The following is a 17,651-nucleotide window of genomic DNA, read 5'->3' on the forward strand; positions in this document are numbered from 1 at the left end:
ATAGCTGGCCGCTTGGCTAGGTAATAGGCGACACTTCTGCCTGGGCAATCCTACCTATCTGCTTCCTTATGTAGGTGCATATACCAGTCTTATATATGGTCCTCCTAGAATCAGCAGACATATTTCTCCAGTCTCTTTCTCGAGGATCCTCTGTTCTATTTCCTAAGAAATTTGCGCTGAGTCTGATTATAATCCGGTCAACCTAACTACTACAATACCTCTACTCTTTCTCAATACATTGGCCACGAACCCATCACCTAATAACCATGCTGAAGATCGCGGCATTGGCTGTGAGAGCCTTTCTGGTAAGTCCACATGCCTGCGTTACCGTTACTCGAGCGTAGTACTTATCAATTTCCAGCTCCTCTTCGGAGCAGTTGTCCTAGGTCTCTCGGTCACCCTCGCAAAACAACAAAAGGTCGGCTCGCCTCCCTCGGAAACTTCGTTCGGCAGCTTCGTAGGCGCATTTGGCGTCCTGATCTCCCTCATTGGCTTTGGAGCGTTCTTCATCGAGAAGATTCCCGCCTTTATAGTGATGGCTGCGGACGGTCTCGCGACAGCTCTCTATCTCGCTGGCGCTATTGTAAGTCAAGCTATTGCTCCCATGGGAAACTTCGCGCATCCTATGTTCATTACTGACACTCCACCATCGTAGGCTCTGACTGTTGCGCTGAAGCCTGTACCTAGTTGTACATCTGACGATGATGAGGCCCGCTACCAGCGGTTCGAGAATAAACTCTTAAATGGCGGGTGTCAGGATGTCGCAGGGAATCAGATCTGTCCGGGGATTCCTGACCAGAGCGTGTTGAATGGTCGCTGCCAGCGAGTCCAGGCCGACTATGTATTCGAATACTTGGCCTTCATCTTCGGTGTCGCTATCATTGCTTTAAGTTTCGTCCATCACAGGAGTGGAGGTAGCAGAAGCGCCGCATATGTTTGAATGCTTCTGGTCATTGCAATTAATTGATACCGATGAGGTTAGCGTTGAGGAAAGGAGATATTGTTTCTTGGAGGTACTTGAAAATAATGAGGAAATATTATGAGGACTTGGGAATACCCCTTAGACGACCAGAAGCGCCTTCTTTCTTTCTTCCTCCTAGCTATCTCTAATGCAAAATAAACCAAATGCTTATCTAAATTAAAGGGCTTAAACTGATTATACGCAGGGACCAGTGATTAAGTCTTTACTTACCTACTACTTGAAGCTATTTTGACATTTGAATCAGTCAAGGGGTGATCAATGATCGAAGGCGGAGAACGTACGCTTACCGCAAATGCGAACTCTGAAGGTACGCACTTCTCAGTCCGCATTTATGGTTGACCGGCTCAATTGAATGTTGCAAGGTTTGAAAGGTTTAAAACTGCGAGATCGATGATTCGAACCATAGGACCTGCGGTTCGGTTAAACTCAGTGTTATTGTGCCACCTGTGCCACCAAGGGTTACTGGGGACTTTTGACAAATATCCCATCGCCCCAAATAGGTAATGGAGCCGGAGGTTGGATGTTGGACGTTGGGCTGGCCTCCAATCGTAGTTGGAAGAGCTCCCAGTTCTTTGTCCTAACTCACATCTCTCGCATCCCTTACATCGTCGTGTTGGGCTTATGCAGTTTTGGGTTGGGGGCCACACCACTGTCCACTTTACCATCTCTGAGTTCTCATATACGGCGCCGTCCATCATGTTTCCTTTGTCACATTGCCCTCACCCTAATCATTCAACATGGCTGGCACCGTCATCCTAACTGGGGCCAACGGTTCAGTTGGCATTCCCGCAGCCGAACGGCTTCTCAACGAGTACCCTCAATTGACCTGCATCTTTACTGTTAGGAATGCCGAGAAGGTCGATAACAATACACAGAACCTACGTCAAGTCATCGCACGTTGCCCGGACGCGAAGGCCTCAATTTATCAGGTTGACTTCGCAAATCTTTCGGCAGTGCATGAATTCGCCAGTACGATGTTGACGGCGATTGAGACTGGGAAGTATCCCGCCCTCAGATCCATCATATGCTGTGCCTCGTATTGGAATCTCGTCGGCGACTCTGAACTCACGACAGATGGTTATGACAAAACTCTACAGGTAGGTCATATAGTGACAAGTGCCGCCCCGTATGTTGTGTGCTACGACTCATTATCTGCAGGTCAACCATATCGCGCATGTCATCCTCGTGTTGCGACTCATTGGTAGCTTTGCTTCTGACGGCCGTATCGTGCTCTTCTCAAGCATTGGTCACTATCGCAAACCGAATGCTATGACGTCCTACTTGCCTGACATTCCTGATGATATCGATCTGCTCAATCACCCTCCCTCGGGCAAAGACAAGCATGACCTTGGCTTTCAACGGTACGCAAATTCGAAGCTTGTAATCACGACTTGGATGTACCCCCTTAACCGTTACCTGCAGCAGGTAAGTCTTCAGCTCTATCTTACAACCTTCATGAAATCATCGCTCGACGCACCAGAGCACCGCCCGATGCATAAAAGCGTCGCGCCAAGTCAGATATTTAGTAACATCTCCAAGAACCCACGTTTCAAGAATATCACCGCCGTGGCTATCAACCCAGGTGGACTCGGCGATTCGCGTTGCTTTACTACTAATACTGCCCGATCCACACAGCTCGCCCAGAGATTCGTCCTCAAACCATTCATGTCCATGATCCGCTATCTAGCTGATCCCACATTCCGCTCATCAGCTGAGGCGGCCGTAGATGTTATCAAACTTGCAGTAGACAAGGCATATCAGGGTGAACAAGGTTACTTTACCCTACTGCAGAAGGATGACAGTGACCCCATTACAATGGATGAGAGTGTACAGCAGAGGGTCTGGCAAAAGAGTTTGGAATGGGCCAAGATCACGAAGAACAACACGGCTCTAAAGAATGCTATTGAATGATCGTTCATATAGATTTGACAACCAGAAGGTTCTGACTATGTACCTAAGACCTAGGTAGCCTGACTAAGTCACTTTTCTTAAGTTGAAAGGTATAACCTATGGGAAATCTGCCCTTGCCAAGTATTCGATCATGCGTGAACTGCTTGTTTCGTAGACCGTGAGCTCGCTTATAATTCAGGCATAGTAGCAAGCCGACTACGTACCCTGCTTTAAAATAATAATCATAATACTCTTGAGACTAATTAATAGCAATAGTGCTCACAACTTGATGGTAATATTGGGGTTATATGTAAAGAACCTAGAGAACAAGGGAGGGCTGATCCAAGCTATTACTGAGCTGAAACCAAGAGCTAACAAACAATTCAATATTCAATCCATCGTCTCACCTTTTTCGGTTCACTTCATTGTTGAGGTTGTCTAGTATAACAATGGCATGATGCTGTGATGGCTCTCGCAAGGGGAGAGGCTCTATTGCTCTGACTCGCATCTGAGGCAATCTGTGAACAGTTTCAATCGTCGATCGACCTCAAGCAGACAATTACTTGGTTCGCCTGGATGAATTAAGTACCCATGCGTAGATCCATAAATAGGTACCTACCCATCTAGGTACCACTAGAAAAAACAACTAGAGATCTGTCAATGTCGACAGAAAAAGTCCTTACGACTGGGTGCCGGCTCATCTTCACGATGCCATATACCCAGCCTTTACCCTCTAACTTATTAATATACCTACCTAGGTACCTCAGCTTTAACGCTGCTGTCACAGGGCCACCTTCCTTCCTCTTCATGGTAGAATTCAAACAGCCGAGACCAGCGCCGGGGGCGATGTCGCCCCTCTTCCGTGGGACGACACAGCCCTCCTAAACAATCTAGACGCCGAGATCCGCCTTGTCTTCGCACCATCGAAGTTCATTATCGTCGACGACACACGGCGCGGCGACCTCACCCTCGAAGCCTCGGTCCCGAAACATCGGTGGTCGGACCTGGACGCGGCGCGCGACCGCATCCTCTTCCGCATGAACAACGCGCCCGTCGGCGACTCCTACATATGCGGGCAGCCGAACCTCGAGAGTCGCGTCATTTCACCCAACTCCCAGCTAGGGTACTCCGACTGCGTCTTCCAGAAGCTGAATGGCCCACGTGGCGCGACGAACCCGGCTAATAATCTAGGACTAGATACGCGCGGGGTACCTACTGGGTGCGCACGCGCTTAGATGAGCCGCGCATTACGATTTTGGGGAGATGATACGACGGCGATGCGCGTGGCGGCTTTTCAGAGCGGTGCGCAAGTCGGTAGTACGGGTTTCCCGGTCTACGGCCTGGCGACCTGCTGGCATGTCGAATACGGCGCGTATATTAGGAACTGAGATACCCATAATGTACCTAGGTACATACCAGATGAATAATCGATTCACGCATTACGATTCCAGGGCAATGGTAAAGAATCTCATAATATAATTTCTCTGTTGCTACAATTTGTTAAAGAAGTTGACGGTACCTACCAATGTTAATAACGGAAGTCATCATTGTGGGGCGGTGTTCGATTTTGTGGTCTACTACCCCCAAATGGCCTACCGCCACCCCCTTTTTCCGTAATTTCGGGACATTGAGTCGCTTAGCGTTAAAAGAATCAATATCGACGGCAAATATAACATTTATGCGCCTTTAAGCGCGGTCCTCCGCCGCAAGGAACAAGTAACTTTTTAGATACGAGTTCGAAGCTTTATATTTTAACGCCTGTACTAGCATGATAATAAAGTTTCAGGCTGATCGTGGTAGACGTCGGGCTAGATATCTAGGAACCCCTTTTCATTGCCGGCGACACGTGGCGGCGGTTAGATACCTACTCACATAGGGCGAGACCGGTATAGGTACCTAATATAAGGCCTTTGTAAGGGTACAGGATGCAAGAGCTATACCACTACACCATCAGAAGTGGAACGTTGTCAGGTCGAGATCTTGACCACCTTGCATCATCTCATATTGACCCGCGACGGCCTTCTTCTATCTCAACCGCCGGCAAAATCAGAAGTTCACAGTATGGCACAAGAGTCCGTGTAATTAAACTGTAGTCTCATGTTAAATCATGTTAGCGTTTTAAGAATAAGTAAGTCAAACCACCCCACCACGCTCCATCCATATCCGCCCTATTAGCTAAAACGCGATGCGATCGTGTTAAAGTAAATAAACCTTTTCTTATAAATCTTGTGCCCTTATTATAAATTTAAAATTTTTTTTTTATTTTTTTATTTTATAATTTTTTAATTTTTTAAAATGTTTATTTTTAATGTTTAATTATATTACGTTTAAATAATAAACGACGTTTTAAAAAAGAATTTATTTTATAAAATATTAAAAATTTATTTTATTAAACGAATTTATTTATTTTATTAATTAATAAACGTACGTATTTAAAAATAATATAATTAAAAATATTAAAAAAAATTTTTATATATAAAAAATTAATTAATTTAATAAGTTATTTTATTAAATTATTTTAATTATTTTTTTTTAATGTAATAATTTTAAATTATAACGTTAAAATTAATTTTTTAAAATAATTTATAAATTAAATTAAAAAAAAATTAATATTTTTATTTTTTAATTTAATATTTTAATATAATATTATTTAAAATTTATATAATTAATTATTAAAAAATTAATAACGTTTATATTAAAAATATTAATATTTTTTTTAATAAATTAAAAACTTTAAAAATGATTTTTATATTTTTTTATTATTCGTATAATATAAATAAAATAAAAATTATAAAAAATATTTATAATAATTTATTTATATAAATTAAAATTATAATTATTATTATATTAAATTAAAAATTTTATAATTTATGAAATTATAAAAAATTATTATATATTAAGTTAATTAAGTTTATTAAGTTAATTATTTTTTATTTTTATTATAATTAATTTTATTTTAATTTTAATATTTGTTTTTTACGAATAAAAAAAATAACGTTTTTATTATTATGGCCGTTTTTTGGTTAGTGTTATATAATTTAAAATGTTTTTATTTTTTTATTATATTAAAATTTGTTTTATTTTTTTTATTTTTTATAATATTTTATTTAATTTATTATTTATTATATTTAATTGTTTTTTATGTTTTATTAATGTTTATTAAATTGTTTATATTTTATTTTTTTATTATTTTTAAACTTTTATTTAAAATTTAAATATAATTTTTTCTTTTTATATAAGTTATATTAAACCATTTTTTTTAAATTATTTATTAATTATTTACGGCATTATTCCGTATTTAAGTTTAATATTTTTTAATAATTATAACGTTTTTAAAACATTAAAATTTAGTAATTTAAATATTATATTTTTTAATATTTTAATTATATTTTAATTATATTTTAAGTTAAATTTTTATACATATTTTAAAATTACTTTTATTTAATGGTATAAATGAATTGTTAATATTTTTTAATGTATTAATGTTTTAATAAGAAAGTTAATTATTTTTTTTTTATTAAATTATTACCGAATTTTAAAATTTTTAATAATAAAAAAATAAAATGTTTTTAATGATTTTACATTTTATAATAATTATATTTTATTAATATTATATATATTTTTTTTAAATATAATTTGTTTATTTTTAATGTTATATTTATTTTATTTTTATTAACGTTATATTATTATTTTTATATATTTAATAAATTAATTTTTATTAAATTCGTTTAATTAATTTTTTATTAAATTAATAATGTTTATTTTTTATACGATTTTATTAAAAAATGTTATTATTATAATATTATATAAATTAATAATATTATATAAATTAATAATATTATATAAATTATTAATATTATATAAAAAAATATTTTAATTAACGCGTTATTATAATTATAAAATGAAAATTTTTTAATTAATATTATTATAAAAAAATATTTTAATATTAAAATAAAATATACGGGAATATTAAATAAATTTAATATAATGTAAAATTAAATTTATATAAACTTTAAATGATTTATTTTTTTTTTATTAATGTTTTTTTTTTTTTTTTTTTTTATTTATCTTTAAATTATTTTTTCGTTAATAATTTAATTTTAATATTTATTTTTAATACGTTAACTTTTATTATTATATTAAGTTTTTATTTTTTATTAACGCGTTATATTTTTAATTTATCCGAAGTTATCGGATTTTTTTTATCGAATTTATTTATAAGTTTTATTACATTTTACATTAATAATTTTTTCGGGTACCATACGTTATATAATATTAAATAATTTTTTTAATAAATTAAATACTTTAATATCGGTTATCCGTTTTATTTATTTATTTTTTATTATAAAAATTTTTTAATTTTATATAAATGTTATTCGTTATTATTATTTTTTATTATTATTTTTTTTAATTATAATTTATATTTTTTATATAAATTTATATTTTATAAAATTTAATATAAATAAATAATAAAAATTATTTTATTTATTTTCCATATATTTAAGATTTTTAATTTATATATTAAATCACCGATTTATTTTTTAATTATAATTAATCCCATTTTTTAAATATCTTATTTTTTTAAAAAATTTCTTAATAAATTATATCCTTTATATAAATGTAAATAAATTAAATTTTTAACTTTAAAAAATATTAATTTATATTTATTATTATATTATTATTTTAATTTTATAATTATAAAATTTATAACCGCTTTTATTTTTTATTAATATACTTTTTAAAATATTTTAAAATTAACGTTATTTATTAAAGTTTTTAAAATAAATAAAATTAATTATAACTTAAAATTTAATATAATTTTATTTAAGTTTTTATTTATTATTTATAATTTTATATTATTTATATTATATTATAATACCGGAATAATATTAAATTATTTTACTTTTAATATTAAATAATAATATTTTAAAGTAATTTTTATTTTTTAGTTTCATCGTTTTAATTATTTATTTATTTAAAAATAATATAATATTAATATTATTAAAATAATTTTTATTTACGAAAATAATATTTATTAAAACTTTAAAATAAATTTTAAATTTTTATCCAATATAATTTTTAATAAAATTCTTTAATTATATAATATTAATGTTTTTAACATTTATTTAATTTATATTATTACATTATATTTTATATTTTTTAAAATTAAAATTATTTTTTTAAAAAATTTACACGTGGTAACCATTAATATATCGTAATAATTATGTTAATTTATTATTTATAATATATTTTTTAAAGATATTTTAAATAATTTAATTATAAAATTTTAAATAATTATATAATATAATTATAATAAAAAATTTATAAATTATAATTCTTTATATAACTTGTTTTTATTCATTTAATTTTTATAATATTATAAATAATAATATATATATTCGTAAATTTTTTATATTTATTTTTATATTTAAATATATTATAAATTATAAATTATTTATTTTATTTTAAAATAATATTTTACATTATATATTAATGTTAATATTTTATATGTGTAATTTAATAAAATTATAAACCTACGTTAATTTATAATTCTTATATAATATATTAAATTATTTTTTAATATATATTAATACCATTTAATTATATTTTTATTCCACGTTTTTACTTTTTATAATATATTTAATAATTTTTTTAACCATTTATTTTTTTAATACCCGTTTATAATTTTTTATTTAAATTATTTATTAATTATTATTTCATGTATTACGTACGTATATTTATCGAATATATCCTTTAATATTAATTTATTATTATCCGCTTTTTATTAATCGTAAAAATTAAACATAATTAATAAATATAATAATATATTAAATATTAAGTTTAATTATTTTATAATATAATAAATATTTAAATTAAATTATAATAAATATATTAAAGTTATTATAAGTTTATTATTTATTTTATTTATATTAATTATTTATAAAAATTATTATATAATAATTCCTTTTATCGTTTTATAATTTATAATTATTTAAATTTTCTTTTTATAAAATTATAATTAAATATAATTTATTTATATTACCCACATTAAACATGTTATTTTTAATTCCGTTATTTTATATTTTAATTCGGTTTTTATTAAAACTTTAAACATAAATAATATTAATTTAATTTTTATATTAATAAAATTTAATATTTTATTTTATTTTTTATTTAAATAAAAAATTATTACGATTAAACCGCGTTATTTTAATATATTTATTTTAATAAAAATATAATCGTTATAATTTTAATAAAATAAAATTAAAAAATTAATAAATTTTTTTTATATAATTTTAAACGTAAACTTTTTTTTATTTATTAAAATAAACTTTATTTTTATTATAAATTTTTATTAAATAAAAATTTTTAAAAATACCGTTTTTTTTTTTCGTTATAATTAATATAATTATTTTTTAATTTTATAAAGGTTTAATTTTTTATTAATATTAAGGAATAAATTTTTTAAAATATTTTATTATTTCGATATATATTTTTAAATCGGTTAATATTTTTAATATTTTTATTTTTTTTATAACTTTAATTTATTTTTTTATTAATGTTATGCCGTTTTTATTTATAATAAACTTTAATAACGTAATAAATATATAATTTAAAAATGATTTTTTAAATAATAAAATTAATTTAATATTTTAAAATATATTAAAAATTTAATTTAAATAATTAAAATGTTCGTTTTCCGTGTTTAAAAAAATTATAATATTATTAACGTATATTTTAATAAAAGATTTAAAAAAGTATAACTTTTAATTTATAAATTATTAATTAAAAGTTAATAAGTTTTTAAATTTTATTAAAATTATATTAAATATTTTTAAATTTTTTAAAAATATTATTATTATTTTATTTTTATTTTTAAAGGTAATTAATAATTAATAATAAAATATATAATTATTTATTATTAAAAAAAATTTTCTACCTTTCATTAATTAAATAATTTTTTTTATTATAATAAGAAATAAATATCCGTTAAGGTTATTTTATTTAAAACTTATAAATTAATTATAATTTTTCTTTTTTTTTTTCCGTTAATTATTTTTTAAACCATAAAATAAAAATATTTAAAAAAAATAGTTCTTTTCATTTATTTTATTTTAATTTTATTATATATATCGCCGAAAATTTCGTTAAAAAATTTCTTATTTTCCACACTTAATAAATATATTTATTTTAATTTATACGTTTTTTTTTAACTTTTAATTAAATCCATTATTATTTTTTCTTCCTTAAATAAATTAATTATATTTTTATTCGTTTATATATTATAATTTTTTATTAATTTAATTAATTTTATATTAAACTTTTAATTCATTACGTAATAATATACGTTATTTTATATGGTTACTTTAAATACACGTTTTAATTTTATAACGTTTAAAATTAATAATTTCGTTTTTTTAAATTTTTTTATTTTTTATAATATATTATAAATGTTATTTACCGTTTTATTTTTTATTATTAATACGTTATAAATGTCGTTTTTTAAATTAAATTTATTATTAAAAAAAAATTTTATATTATTATTATTATCGTATAATATTATTATTTAAATTAAATTCGCTTTTTTTTATAACATTTTAAAGTATTTATTATTTATTATTTTTTACATGTTTTCCATATATTAATATTAATATATAATTACCATGTCGTTAATATTATTTATATAAATAATATTTTTTATTAATATTATATTATAAAAATTATATATTATACCCGGGAAATCCGAAATAAATTTAAAATTTTTTCTTTTAAAAAAGTTAATATAATTTATAAGGATTAATATAAACGTATATATTAATATTTTTATTTAATTTTTAATAATTATTTTTCGTTTTTATAGTAGTCTGTTTATGAGAATTGAGGTTGAAATCATTGTTGTATTAAGTTAAGAATTTTACAACTTGTGAAGTTATGAAGAATTATCATGTACTAAGTTAGTCAAGCCTGTCAAGCTAACTGTTCCTTGTTCCTGCCATAATTGATCTCATCCTGATCCTAACATCTGCCCCTCACAAATAAAAAAGATGACGTCCTCGTTATCATGGCCGTCTCTTGGTTGGTATTATGCGGTCCAGGACGTTTTCATCTCCTTGTTATGTTAGAGCCTGTTTTACCTCTTTTATTTCTTGTAGCACCTTATTTAATTTATTGTTCACCGTGCCCAACTGCCTTCTATGTTCCGTTAGTGCTTATTGGATTATCTATGTTTTGTCTTCTTATCATCCCTGGACTTTCGTCTAAAACTCAGGTATGACTTTTTCCTCTTGCATAAGCCATACTAGACCACTTTCTCTAAGCTATTTGTCAATTGTTTACGGCATTGTTCCGTATCCGAGTTTGGCATCTCCCAGCAGTTGTAGCATTTCCAAGGCATCGGGGTCTAGTAGCTTAAGTATTGTGTTCTTTGGTACCTTAGTTGCATCCCAATCATATTTCAAGCCAAATTTCTGTACACGTTCCAGAGTTGCCTTTATTTAGCGGTATAAATAGGTTGTCGATATTTTTTAATGCATTGGTATCTTAGTAAGAAAGCCGACTACTTTCTCCTTATCAAACTACTGCCAAATCCCAAAACTTCCAATAACGAGGGAGTAGAATGTTCTCGGTGACTTTATACCTTGTAACAACTGCACTTTGTTGACGTTGTGTGCATTCTTTTCGAATATGGCTCGTTTATCCTTGATGTCATGTTCGTTCCACTCTTGTTGGCGCTGTACCACTGCCTTCACGTGTCTAACAAACCAATCCTTACCAAATTCGTTCAGCTAGTCTTCTGTCGGGTTGATGGTGTCTACTCCCCATGCGACTTTGTCAAAGGGCGCCATTACTGTGGTGTTATGTGGGTTGATGATGTTGTATAGACTGATGATGTTGTGTAGGCTGCTGATGTTGTGTGGGGAAATGTCGCGCGCTGTTGTAGTTGTGGAATGAAGATCTCTTGATTGGCGTTGTTGTAGGGAAATATTTTAGTGTTGGAAGAAAATGCGCGGGGGTGCCAGACAAGTTCAACATGGTGTTGCACAGACCCCAAAAGATTCATTCTTTCCTCACCAGTGCTCCTTCCTTCTCTTTTTTCCACTTATCCTCGAGCTGTTTTTTCGTTGGCAGCTCAATCCTGATGTTTGTCTTTGGTATGTCAGTTTTTGTCGCTGTGTCGGGCTTTCGTTCCCTATCGACGCGTCGTATCCTCAGTTCATCCGAAGTCATCGGATTCTTTCTGTCGAATTCGTCCACAAGCTCTGTCGCATTCTGCATCAATAGCTCTCTCGGGTACCATGCGTCATATAGTGCTGAATAGCCCTTCCAACAAACCAAATACTCCAGTATCGGTCGTCCGCCTTGCTTATTTACCCTTCGTCGTAAGAGTTTCTCGATCTCATATGAATGCCATTTATCATCATCGCCTTCTATTATTATCCTTCCCGGTTGTGGCTTGCGTTTTTTATATAAATCCGTGTCCTGTGGGATTTGGTACAGGTGGGTAACAGAGACTACCTTGTTTATCCTCCACGCATCTAGGATTTTTAGCCTATATGCCAGGTCACCGATTCGTTCCTCAATTGCGATCGGTCCCACTCTTTGGATGTCCCATTTCCTCAAAGGATTCCCTAGCAAATTATATCCTTTGTGTAGACGTAGATAGACCAAGTCTCTAACTTTAAAGGATATTGGTTTGTGCTTGTCGTCGTACTATTGCTTTGACTTTATGGCCGTAAAATCTATAGCCGCTTTTGCCTCCTGTTAGTATGCCTTTCGGAATGTCTCAAAATCGACGCTGTTCACTAAGGCCTCCAAGGCAGACAAAACCGATTGTGGCTTAAAACCCAGTGTGACCTTGTTTGGGCTTCTGCCTATTGCTCGTGATTTTACGTTATTTATATTGTGTTGTAATGCCGGAATAATGTTAGACCATCTTGCTTCTGATGCCGAACAGTGGTATTTCAAGGCAATTTCCACTTCCTGGTTTCATCGTTCTGACTGCCCATCCGTTTGAGGATGATACAACGTTAACATTGCCAAAATGGTTCCCATTCGCAAGAATAATATCTGCCAAAACTTTGAGGTAAACTTCGGATCTCTGTCCGATATGACCTTTGATGGAATTCCCCAGTTGTATAACATTAGTGCTCTCAGCACCTGCTCAGCCCATGTTGCTGCACTGTACTTCGTGTTTCCTGGGATTAACATTGCCTTCTTGGAAAACTTACACGTGGTGACTATCAATGTGTTGTAGTAGTCATGTTGGCTTATTGCCCATGGCGTGTTCTTCAAAGGTATCTTGGGCAATCCAACTATAAAGTCCCAGGCGACCGTATGGTACGGTTGTAGCGGGGAATCTATGGGCTGTGATTTTCCATATGGCTTGCTTCTATCCGTCTGGTTCTCGTGGCATTATGGATAATGGCGTATGTACTCGCGGATTTTTCGTGTTTGTCCTTGCATTTGGATATGTTGTAAATCGTGGATCATTCGTCCTGCTCCAAAGTGGTGTTTCGCATCGTGTGCTAGTGCCAGTATTTCATGTGTGTAATTCGACGGGATTACAAGCCTGCGTTGGCCTATGGTTCCCATATGATACATTAAACCATTTTCTAACACATGTCGATACTACTTGGTTACATCCTTATTCCGCGCTTCTGCCTTTTGTAGCGTGTCCAACAGCTTTTTCAGCCGTTTGTCTTTCTGGTACCTGTCTATGACCTTCTGCTTGAATCGCTCGTTAATCGTCACTTCGTGTGTCACGTACGCACATTCGTCGAACACATCCTCCAGTACCGATTTGTCACTGTCCGCTTCCTGTTGATCGTAAAAATCAGGCATGGTTGGCAAGCGTGACAGCGCGTCGGGCACTAGGTTTAATCGTCCCGCAATGTGGTGGATGTCCAGGTCGAATTGTGATAGGTATGTTAAAGCTATTATGAGCTTATTGTTCATCTTGTTCATATCAACTGTTCGCAGAGATTGCTGTGCGACAATTCCTTTTGTTGCCTTATGGTCTGTGATTACTTAGATTCTCTTCTTGCAAGATTATAGTTGAATGCGATTCGTTCGTGCTGCCCACACCAAACATGCCACTTCCAGTTCCGTTGCTCCGTATCTCGACTCGGCCTTTATTAAAACCTTGGACATGAACAATATTGGTTTGACTCTTGTGCTGGCAAAATTCAGTGTTCCATCCCATTCTCCGTCCAAGTAGAAAATCATTACGGCTAAACCGCGTTGCTTCGATGCATCTATCTTGACAAAAACGTAATCGTCATGGTCCCAATGGGATAGAATTAGGAGGTTGGTGAGTTCCTTTTGTATGATCTTGAACGCGAGCTTCTCTTCGTCCGTTGGAGTAAACTTTGTCCTTGCTATAAACTTTCGTCGGGCAGAGGTTTTCGAAGGTACCGCTTTCTTTTCCTTCGCTGCAGCCAGCATGGCTGTTTTTCGATCTTGCAGGGGCTTAATTTTCTGCTGATACCAAGGGATAAACTTCCTGAGATACCCTGTCATTCCGATATATGTCTCCAAGTCGGCTAATGTCTCTGGCATCTTTATCTTCTTTATGGCCTTGGTCCGTTCCTCTGTCAGTGCTATGCCGTCCCCATTCACGGTGAACCCCAATAACGTGATGGACGCATAGCCTAAAAATGATTTCTTGGGTGACAAGGCTAGTCCAACGTCTTGAAATGTGTCGAAAATCTGGTCCAAGTGGTCAAGGTGCTCGTCTTCCGTATCTGAGAAAATTACGATGTTATCAACGTACGCCTTGGCAAAGGACTCGAAGGGGTGTAGCCTTTGGTCCATAAACCGTTGACCAAAAGCTGGTGAGTTCTTAAACCCCATCAAAGCCACGTTGGACACTTCCAAGCCTCTTGGGGATATTACCGTCATTTTATCTCTGTCCTTGAGGGCGACCGGCAGTTGGTGGTAAAATGCGTGACCGTCTACCACTGAAAAGAATTTTCTGCCCTTCATCAGTTGGATAACTTCTTCCTGTCGTGGTAGGGGATAAATATCCGTCAAGGCTGCTTTGTTCAGGGCTCGTAGGTCAATCACGACCCTTCCTTTCTTTTTTCCGTTGACCATCTTCCAAACCATAAAACAAGGACATCCGAAAGGGGTGGCTCTTTTCATCTATTCCATCTTAGTCTTATCATGCATATCGCCGAAAGTTTCGTCGAGAAATTTCCTGTCTTCCATGCCTAATGGATACATTTGTCCTGGTTTGTACGTCTTTTCCCAGCCTTCAATCAGATCCACTGTCATCTTTTCTTCCTCGGGTAGATCGATCACACCCTTATCCGTCCATACGTCGTAACTCTCTGCCAGCTTAGCTAGTTTCGTGCCGAACTTTCAGTTTGTTGCGCAATAATATACGCCATCTCGTGTGGTTACTTCGGGTATGCGTTCTGGTCTTGTAGCGCCTAGGGTCGGTAGTTTCGTTTCCTTGAACCCTTCTGCTTTCTATAGCATATCGCGAATGTCATCTACCGTCTTGTCTTCTGTCATCAATGCGTCACAAATGTTGTCTTCTAAATCGAACTTGTTACTAAAGAAAAACTCTGCATTGTCACTGCTATCGCATAATGCCGCTGCTTAGGCTAAATTCGCTTTTTCCCATGACGTCTTGAAATATCCGTCACTTATTACTTCTTACATGTTTCCCATACGTTGATATCGGTGTATGACTACCGTGTCGTTAGTGTTGTTCATGTAAGCAATACCTTTTGCCGATGTCGCGTTGTGAAAACTGTACATCGCACCCGGGAAATCCGGAACAAACTCGAAATCTCTTCCCTTGGGGAGGTTGATGTAATCTACAGGGATTGGCATAAACGTATGTGCTGGTATCTCTATCCGATTTTTGACAACTACCTTTCGTTTTACTACTCGTGGTTCTCGGCAATATCGTATCGGGATTCGCATTCCCGGACAACCTGAAAATATTACGGTATCCTTCTTATAATTGATTATTGCTCGGACTTATCCTAGAAACTCATTACCTAATAATATGTTGGGTTTGAGTCCTCTGTCGTTTATCCATACGTCGATCAATGTTCGTACCAGTACCGGTCGGTTGTCGTTGTCCAATGCACGTATATGCAAATAAAACCTTACCTTTTCCTTCATCTCAAGTATTCCGGATATAACGCTTCGTATGCCTATTGGTTGGTCTAGGGTATATATCTCGTAGTCCCCAACGAATTTGTCCAACCATTTTCGATCAACCATTATATTTGAAGCTCCACTATCTGCGCATACCGTCGATTCATCACCCGCGTCATTGACCATCCTGAGCTCTATGCTGGTATATTTCTTTAACGTCGCATTATTCCGCATGTCAGGGGTGAGGTCATAAATCGGGATGTTTGTCGCCTCCCTCGCCACCAAGCCATTACCAATAATCATTGGCTTATACTTCCCTTCCACCTTGTCAGTGGCGTTGTTTAGTTCAGGTAATTGTTCCTCATCGGGTAGAGTGCCTGTGTCTGATTCCCAAGGCTCCCTGCCGATCTGAGGTTGGGCGAAGTACTCATCTTCAATTTCCTCGACATATGGAGGAACATACTGGCTTGTCTTTTGAATCCGGTCAGTAGAGATTCGTCAACCAGATCGACGTGTTTTCCGTGGCGAATAGCCTAATTGGCTAGGCTTTAGCGGCGTGCACTTATTGGCATATACATATCTGAAACAGTTGCTTCTGGTAGTAAAATGTTTCCCACATTTACGGCAGGTGAGTCGGGTATCTAACATGTCACGAGCATTTAGATGCTTAAAATAGTTATACTCGTCGGATTCGTCTTCGATCTCAGACTCTTCGTACTCTTCCATCAAAAAGTATTCCTCTTCGTTCAGTTTCGCCTCCTCCTTTTCACAAGTATCATAATCTATCTCATATTCTACCAAATCTATTAAATATGCTTCATTATTAGGTCGTCTGCCATTCTTAGCCTAAAGTCTAAATCGACCATAAGGTCGGCCATTGGTCCGATATTTGTTGTAACCTCCATATCGATAAACCTGTCTACCATATCTATTCCTATAACAACCTCGTGGCCTTCCGTATCCCCGGCGCCCGTCATTACGTTGGCGTCTATCTCGTCCACGCCGATCGTCTCGGTTGTCCCGACCGTCCCGACCACGGTTCCGATCACTGTTGCGGTCGTATTATGGACGATATCGGTCACCTCCGCCATTGCCGCTTGGTCCAGGTTGCTTTCCATAATATGCGTCAAAAGCGTCGAAACTTTCACCCGTATCCTCGGCATTGTTCGCTGTCCCTGTCAACAATTTATCATTCAGCGAGAGTCCTTTGATCAGGCGTTCCTGTAATGTCAATCCTTCTGTTCTCAAATCCTTCTTTCCTGTGGCAAGCAACTGACTCCGCCAGGCCTTCTGTTAGTTGCTCAAATACCCCAGGTACTCTTTTAGTGACATGTTTCCTATTGGTCGCGTCACCAGAACGCGGAAATTGTCGTCGAAGGTATTGTAAATAGTTAACAAATGTTGGGTTAATAAGTTCATCTACAATGCTCAGCAATTCCGCATTACCTCCATGGCCCATTCTTTCATCGATTTATCGCGTAAACAATCTTCCTTGGTAAAACGAGCTTCCCGCAGGAACTTTGATGTATCTGCCTTATTAATTTTGTAATGCTCGAATAATCGCTGAAGAGCATATTCGATATCTCCGGTTATTCGAGCCCGGTCCGCCTGCAACAATAATATTATCCACCACTATTGCGCTAAACCTTTAAGGAGTTGGGAA

The 17,651-nt window shown here is 33.6% G+C and overlaps 4 protein-coding genes across 4 annotated transcripts; 3 read left to right on the plus strand and 1 right to left on the minus strand.

The window, feature by feature from the left end:
• Positions 1-266: 266 nt before the first annotated feature.
• Positions 267-940, plus strand: F4807DRAFT_450059 (marvel domain-containing protein; the record flags this gene model as incomplete). Its single annotated transcript, XM_048000084.1, has 3 exons — positions 267-305; positions 362-583; positions 656-940. The coding sequence occupies 3 exons, from the start codon at positions 267-269 to the stop codon at positions 938-940; spliced, it is 546 nt and encodes a 181-aa protein (XP_047858106.1).
• Positions 941-1,684: 744 nt separating this feature from the next.
• F4807DRAFT_411693 (putative short-chain dehydrogenase) lies at positions 1,685-2,961 on the plus strand. Its single transcript, XM_047996724.1, has 3 exons — positions 1,685-2,079; positions 2,141-2,407; positions 2,522-2,961. Exons 1-3 carry the CDS (start codon positions 1,720-1,722, stop codon positions 2,891-2,893), a joined length of 999 nt encoding a protein of 332 aa, XP_047858107.1. The 5' UTR covers positions 1,685-1,719; the 3' UTR covers positions 2,894-2,961.
• An 825-nt stretch (positions 2,962-3,786) lies between these two features.
• Positions 3,787-4,350, plus strand: F4807DRAFT_411696 (uncharacterized protein). The gene has a single exon (XM_047996725.1). It carries the CDS (start codon positions 3,910-3,912, stop codon positions 4,105-4,107), a length of 198 nt encoding a protein of 65 aa, XP_047858108.1. The 5' UTR covers positions 3,787-3,909; the 3' UTR covers positions 4,108-4,350.
• Positions 4,351-15,016: 10,666 nt separating this feature from the next.
• On the minus strand, positions 15,017-17,151 carry F4807DRAFT_456933 (uncharacterized protein; the record flags this gene model as incomplete). Its single annotated transcript, XM_048000966.1, has 4 exons — positions 15,017-15,232; positions 16,145-16,454; positions 16,635-16,750; positions 16,852-17,151. The coding sequence occupies 4 exons, from the start codon at positions 17,149-17,151 to the stop codon at positions 15,017-15,019; spliced, it is 942 nt and encodes a 313-aa protein (XP_047858109.1).
• Between the last annotated feature and the right edge of the window lie 500 nt (positions 17,152-17,651).

This window comes from Annulohypoxylon truncatum (genome assembly GCF_022578515.1).
Source record: "Annulohypoxylon truncatum strain CBS 140777 unplaced genomic scaffold F4807scaffold_4, whole genome shotgun sequence".
Lineage (NCBI taxonomy): Eukaryota > Fungi > Ascomycota > Sordariomycetes > Xylariales > Hypoxylaceae > Annulohypoxylon > Annulohypoxylon truncatum.

Bases quoted from the DNA above. Each gene is read 5' to 3' on its own strand.
- F4807DRAFT_411696 (XM_047996725.1), top strand. From the start codon at position 3,910: ATGAACAACGCGCCCGTCGGCGACTCCTACATATGCGGGCAGCCGAAC.
- F4807DRAFT_411693 (XM_047996724.1), top strand. From the start codon at position 1,720: ATGGCTGGCACCGTCATCCTAACTGGGGCCAACGGTTCAGTTGGCATT. The intron at 2,080-2,140 runs GTAGGTCATATA...CATTATCTGCAG, and splicing joins GTTATGACAAAACTCTACAG to GTCAACCATATCGCGCATGT. The intron at 2,408-2,521 runs GTAAGTCTTCAG...AACATCTCCAAG, and splicing joins TTAACCGTTACCTGCAGCAG to AACCCACGTTTCAAGAATAT.